This window comes from Oncorhynchus tshawytscha, linkage group LG16, assembly GCF_018296145.1.
Source record: "Oncorhynchus tshawytscha isolate Ot180627B linkage group LG16, Otsh_v2.0, whole genome shotgun sequence".
NCBI classification, from domain to species: Eukaryota; Metazoa; Chordata; class Actinopteri; order Salmoniformes; family Salmonidae; genus Oncorhynchus; species Oncorhynchus tshawytscha.
The window spans coordinates 77186209-77192388 of NC_056444.1; the positions used below are offsets into that span (position 1 = coordinate 77186209).

Consider the following 6180-nt stretch of genomic DNA (forward strand, 5'->3'; position numbering starts at 1 on the left):
AGAAGAGAACCTCTCCTCCTAGAGCGAGATGAGAACCTCTCCACCTAGAGAGAGAAGAGAACCTCTCCTAGAGAGAGAAGAGAATCTCTCCCCGGCCTAGACAGAAGAGAGATTTAAAGGATATGTATAAGAAAGAATCTACAATCAACTAATAAAATAAGCTTGATCCACACGACAAAGCCAGTTAGATTTTTTTTTGTAATTAAGTAAAATGACACAAAATAAAAGCCAATCCAGCTATCACACGCCTGTACATGAAACCGCTGTAACAGCAAAACCTTTAATGAAAAAAAAGCAGCATTCCAGAAACAGAGTAAAACATAACAGTCTGGCACAGATAATACTGGTACTGAACTGCATACAGAAGAAACCATTTTATGTCTTCAGGCACTTCATGGCTGTAAAAAGTCAAAGTTGACGAGAGACATCAGGTCAAAGAAGTGGAGTTTTGTAATACTAAATGAAAAATAATATACAATTTCAAGATAATGTGTTTAAATAGAAATGGAGATTGAGTTTGTGTGTGTGTGTGTTAATTTTCATATAAATCTGACTGTTTGTGCTCCCCTAGAAGAGACAGTCTACAATTAGACAGAACCATTTTTAAAAAGACAGCTAAAAATTGAAGGGCTTTTGGACAAAAGGGGAGCACTCTAAATATGTTGCTAGTAATGAATCAGAACTTTCATTGAAGGAAGAGGGGGACAAAAGATGCTTCTTTCCAGTAGAATAGGCTGCAGTCGAACAAGGTACAAATCTGTTGTTCTGTCACTGAACAGTCAACCCACTGTTCCCCCGTAGGCTGTCATTGTAAATAAGAATTTGTTCTTAACTGACTTGCCTAGTTAAATAAAGGTAAACTACGTACTGTAAAACAGCATGATGACGAACAAAGGAATAATTAATGAAAAAAATAAAAATAAAAATAACAATGGTCTCCTAAAACACGCACAAACAACACAACGCATGACTTGTAAATATAACTAGAGTTGAAAAAAATCCCTAGAAATTCTTCAAGGGCATAATAATAACATACACATCAGGTACCAGAAGTTTCATAACAAAATGGAAAAAGCATGAAGTTCACTGCTCTACTGTTACACTCCTAGCAGACTACAAAATATAGATAGATAGGGAAGAGAGAGAGATGCCCCTGTCCTGAGCAGTTACAGCCACCTGGTCAGCCAGGACTGACCCACTCCCTACACAACAGGCCGCAGCAGGGTGCTTTCTTCAGTGGCCACTAAGTCCTCTTCTTACCCTCCATCTTTGTCCTGCAGTCCAAGGGGGGAGGGGGTCATAGTTCACAGGTCGGAGGAGGGTTAAAGCTTTGGCTGACCAGTAATTCAGCATGTACTGTTTCTGGATCAGCAGAGTATGGATGAGGAGGGTGAGTAAGGTGGAGTTGTCGTGATGGTCTGTGTGTACTATGTGGGTGTGTGGGTTAGAGAGGAAGAGTAATGTGTGTGTATGTGTGTTGGGTAGGGTTGAGGGTTCGGAGGAGGTTTGTGTACAGAATAGGGGAATATGGAGTTCAGAAAGCCAACCTTCTTCACCAGGCTTATAGGGCCTGAGTCTTGAGCTCGATGGGCTCTCCTCTGGCGTCTTGCTGGCTCTCAGTCTCTGGGGGCCTGGTACCCTTCAGGATGGCCATCCTCTCAGAGAGACTGCGCATGCGGGGGAACAGCATGAAATCATAGATAATAGCTCCCATAGCACCGCCAATCATCGGACCCACCCAGTACACCTGCCACAGGACCAGAACAAACAGAGGGAAGAGAGGAAGACAGAGACACACACAGAGGGAGTGAGAGAGAGATAGGGAGGGAGAGAGAGAGATAGGGAGGGAGAGAGAGAGAGAGAGTGAGAGAGGGAGGGAGAGAGGGAGAGAGACACACAGAGTGAGTGAGGGAGAGATAGGGAGGGAGGGAGAGAGATAGGGAGGGAGAGAGAGAGAGAGGGAGTGAGAGAGAGATAGGGAGGGAGAGAGAGAGATAGGGAGGGAGAGAGAGAGAGAGTGAGAGAGGGAGGGAGAGAGGGAGAGAGACACACAGAGTGAGTGAGGGAGAGATAGGGAGGGAGGGAGAGAGATAGGGAGGGAGAGAGAGAGAGAGGGAGTGAGAGAGAGATAGGGAGGGAGAGAGAGAGAGAGTGAGTGAGAGAGAGATAGGGAGGGAGAAAGAGAGAGAGGGAGAGAGGAAGACAGAGACACACACACAGAGGGAGTGAGAGAGAGATATGGAGGGAGAGAGAGAGAGGGAGTGAGAGAGAGATAGGGAGGGAGAGAGTGAGAGGGGAGGGAGAGAGAGATAGGGAGGGAGAGAGAGAGAGGGGAGGGAGAGAGAGATAGGGAGGGAGAGAGTGAGAGAGAGATAGGGAGGGAGAGAGAGATAGGGAGGGAGAGAGAGAGAGGGAGTGAGAGAGAGATAGGGAGGGAGAGAGTGAGAGAGGGAGGGAGAGAGAGATAGGGAGGGAGGAGAGAGAGCGAGAGAGGGAGGGAGAGAGAGATAGGGAGGAAGAGAGTGAGAGAGAGATAGGGAGGGAGAGAGAGATAGGGAGGGAGGGAGGGAGAGAGAGAGAGAGAGAGAGGGAGGGAGAGAGAGAGGGAGGGAGAGAGAGATAGGGAGGGAGAGATAGAGAGAGGGAGTGAGAGAGAGATAGGGAGGGAGAGAGGGAGAGAGAGGGGGGATATGTTGGTGAGTTCATCTAGCTACATGTCACATTACACAGTTCTAAACTCTAAACACATTGTAACTTGTTTTTAACTTGCTGTAAATGTTGTGGCTTTATAAGGTGTGAACAAAAGGTCTTACCCAGTGGTTGACAAATTTTCTGACCAGCACAGCGGGGGCGAAGGACCTGGCAGGGTTCATTCCAGTACCAGTATAGTACATCTACAGGAAGGACAGTGGATCAGGGTTATGTTTAGGTAACAGTGTGTAGAATATGCAGTGGTCAAAAACCTCCCTGCATCATAATTGCTCTCTCTCGTGTCCTGACCAACCACATCAAAACAATGGATTACACACTCCTTCTCCCTTGTAGTCACAGGGATGGATTAATCAGGTTTTACTGCTTCTGTCATTGTCATCTAATCATTCATCATTTAAATTGACCGAAACCTAAATCGCCAGCTTTTGTCTATTATATATGCTGTTGTGATCGTATTGTTGAGTCATAATGGCCTCTCTCTCCAAGACTATGTCTCTTACCCCACCTTCATCCCAGTTGACCCTGTGTCTAAGCTCGTTTTCACCCCGATACAATTCCCTATATAATCCATGGTCTATAAATATATATTTGATATATTTGTAATATGTCTTACCCCCAACAGATGTCCTATGAGAACAGAGAAGCCGATGGCCAGGGCGGCAGAGCCCAGGCGTCCGTTACGCCTCTCGTCGGTCACAGCGAAGATGCAGACAACCAGCTGCAGGGTGAGGAACACCTCCACGGTTGTGGCCATGCCCAGGCTGATACCTGGCTGCAGCTGGACAAGGGGTCAGAGATCGAACACGGCTTAGTGAATGGTTCCAGTTCACTTTTGGAAGTCATATCGGCTCCACTGGCCGATGTGAATAACTTCAGCAGTCAGTCAATCAATCAATCAATCAATCAATCAATCAACAGGTTGAACCTTAAACACATCAAAATGGCTCACGGAGAAAAGATCATTAGCAAATCTTACATTGTCCATGCATTCTAAAGAGTGGTGTTTTTGTATAATAACCTATTCATAACGTTTAACATTGTAAAAGAAAATACTAAATGTATCCACAACACTAACCATGTTTTATTAAAGACTGTTAGACTGTTATATAACCAACACATCTGCCACAGGCCTTCTATTAGGACCTTTAAACTGAGTTGCTATATTGTCTGATACTCACAATGTTAGAAAGACTGAATTGGAAATTCTAATAGACCACCTAATTGTGGTTACACACACAGATGTTCTTTATCCCCTGTCAAGTTCATTTCATTCATTCAAATGGCAGATGAAAATGGAACTCTGAAATGTGTGATAAATACTTTCCTATCAGGGTTGGGATCAATTCCATTTCAATTTAACTGAATTCACCTGTCATGGGTCAAGTAGTCCAAAGATTGTCTATTATATTGACAAGATAGTCAACTGACTGCTCTAACAATGGAAATACTGTCCTCAAAGATGGAAGGCAGGCGGGAGGAGGCGAGATAAGGTGGGACAATTCTAGCCAATGAGAGAGCAGATACACGTGTGAACAACATGCCATTAAGATAGAGGACTCATCTTTGTATCTCTGCCATCATAGTGTCAGCATAGGCTCATCTCCATTTTAAAGTACTCTATTTTCTTCGTCTTTGACTGATTGCTCCCAACTCATAGGAATCCCCACCCAGTTGACTACTTTAAAATGGTGGAATCCCTTAATGGAAAAGCCCTCTATCTGTCTCTATGACAACAGACACTACTCTGATAGTCATAAAAAATAAAAATTGCCTCATGCCTCATGCGTCCACGTATATATCAGTGCATTCGTAACAACCTAACCATTACTACTGTCACGTAGCAAATTAGCAAAACATTTTTGTGTTGACCAAATTCGACACTCTCATTTACCTCACTTTGTGGGCTTATTTTCGTGGATACATTTTGGTCGGAGTAAAACTTCTCGCTTTGCCTCTTTCTCTCTGGCTAATCTTACCATGTTGAGTGCCAGGTTGCCCCTCATGTTGTTGGGGGTGACCGAGTAGAGCACAGCGGCCCCAGCCAGCGCCCCCAGACACTGGGCCACGATGTAGAAGACAGCGCGGAACAGGGACATCTGGGAGCCAATCAAGTAGGCGAAGGTGACAGCCGGGTTGATGTGTCCACCACTGATGTGACCGATGGACTGGATGAGGGTGGCAGCGGCCAGGCCGAAGCAGAAAGCCACGTGGAGAACGTTGTGGGACCCGGTGGTCCAGCGCAGAGCCGCCCCCAGACCGAAGAACACAAAGAACATGGTGCCATAGAACTCAGCGAACACCGCCCGCCAGAACGACATGGAACGAAACTCCCACATGGTGGCCAAAAAGTCAAGAGGCTAGCCCAAATGGCTACCCCAAATGTGTATTCTCCTTTAGAGTGAGCTAGCTCTGCTCACCGTATCAATAATGACTTATCTCAGTGATGCCTTCAAGGTAAGATTTTTTTTAAAAGAGAGCAAACGTCAAAGCAAAATTGGCCCCTAAACCTAAAGATGCTTCCGCACGTAAACAACAGTTCCACATGCAACTCTCTAGGAGTCACTAACTTTACTGACTTCCAATGATCTGCAATGTTGCTTTCTGTAAGCTGTTTTCAGTCCAGTTATAGAAAACCGCGTCCTGTCTGTGTGGAGCGGAGCGGAGCGTGGGTCTCTGTGCGTCTATATGCCAACCCTGCTCGTCATGTCTGTGTGGAGCGGAGCGGAGCGTGGGTCTCTGTGCGTCTATATGCCAACCCTGCTCGTCCTGTCTGTGTGGAGCGGAGTGTTGGTATGCCAACCCTGCTGGTGGTTAGTAGAGAAAAGGATGTCCTGCAGACATTCAGCCTCTCTGTCAGAGCAGGGAGAGCCCATGGGACTATTTATAACAGCCCAGGGCCACGGGCCCCCGGTGGAAGGGGCTGGGAGGGTTCACCGTACAACACAACAGATCAACACAACAAAAATACTTAACCCTTCTCTCACCCTGACCTCTCGCTGCCCAGTGCCCATGCCAGGGATCATCATCCTAACCCTAAACCTGAACTCTGAGGTTCATATAGTTCATATAGTCCAGGACACAGATAAAAGGTTGAAGGAGGAGATTTTTGAAAGGCTATAGGTTTGAATAGACATATTTTACTTTGATCATGTGTAAACTCAGGAAAATCCTATAGAACAGGTACCAGTAGTTTGGGTGGTATTCCTAACTGTTAATATTGGTAATGTTAGACGTTGAGGTCGGTAAGGTCAGATACTTGACATTCTACTACTACCAGTAGTGGATCGCTTTAGACAAATAGCAAATCACATTTTATTCGTCACATGCTTCGAAAACAACAGTGAAATGCTTACTTACGGGTCCTTTTCCAACAAGAAAAAAATATATATACACATATATATATATATATGTATATATATATATATACATATGTATATATATGTATATATATATATATATGAATAGTGA

The 6180-nt window shown here is 45.1% G+C and overlaps 1 protein-coding gene across 1 annotated transcript; it reads right to left on the bottom strand.

The window, feature by feature from the left end:
* Positions 1 to 179: 179 nt before the first annotated feature.
* LOC112232710 (lens fiber major intrinsic protein-like) lies at positions 180 to 5557 on the bottom strand. Its single transcript, XM_024399906.1, has 4 exons — positions 4689 to 5557; positions 3326 to 3490; positions 2814 to 2894; positions 180 to 1747 (listed from the first exon to the last, which is right to left on the bottom strand). The coding sequence occupies exons 1-4, from the start codon at positions 5046 to 5048 to the stop codon at positions 1562 to 1564; spliced, it is 792 nt and encodes a 263-aa protein (XP_024255674.1). The 5' UTR covers positions 5049 to 5557; the 3' UTR covers positions 180 to 1561.
* Between the last annotated feature and the right edge of the window lie 623 nt (positions 5558 to 6180).

What these genes read in the sequence shown, in the direction of transcription:
- LOC112232710 (XM_024399906.1), bottom strand. Translation starts at nt 5,048, where the DNA reads ATGTGGGAGTTTCGTTCCATGTCGTTCTGGCGGGCGGTGTTCGCTGAG. An exon ending in GCAACCTGGCACTCAACATG is followed by an intron (nt 3,491 to 4,688) that starts GTAAGATTAGCC and finishes CCCCTTGTCCAG; the next exon opens with CTGCAGCCAGGTATCAGCCT. An exon ending in GAAAATTTGTCAACCACTGG is followed by an intron (nt 1,748 to 2,813) that starts GTAAGACCTTTT and finishes GTCCTGTGGCAG; the next exon opens with GTGTACTGGGTGGGTCCGAT.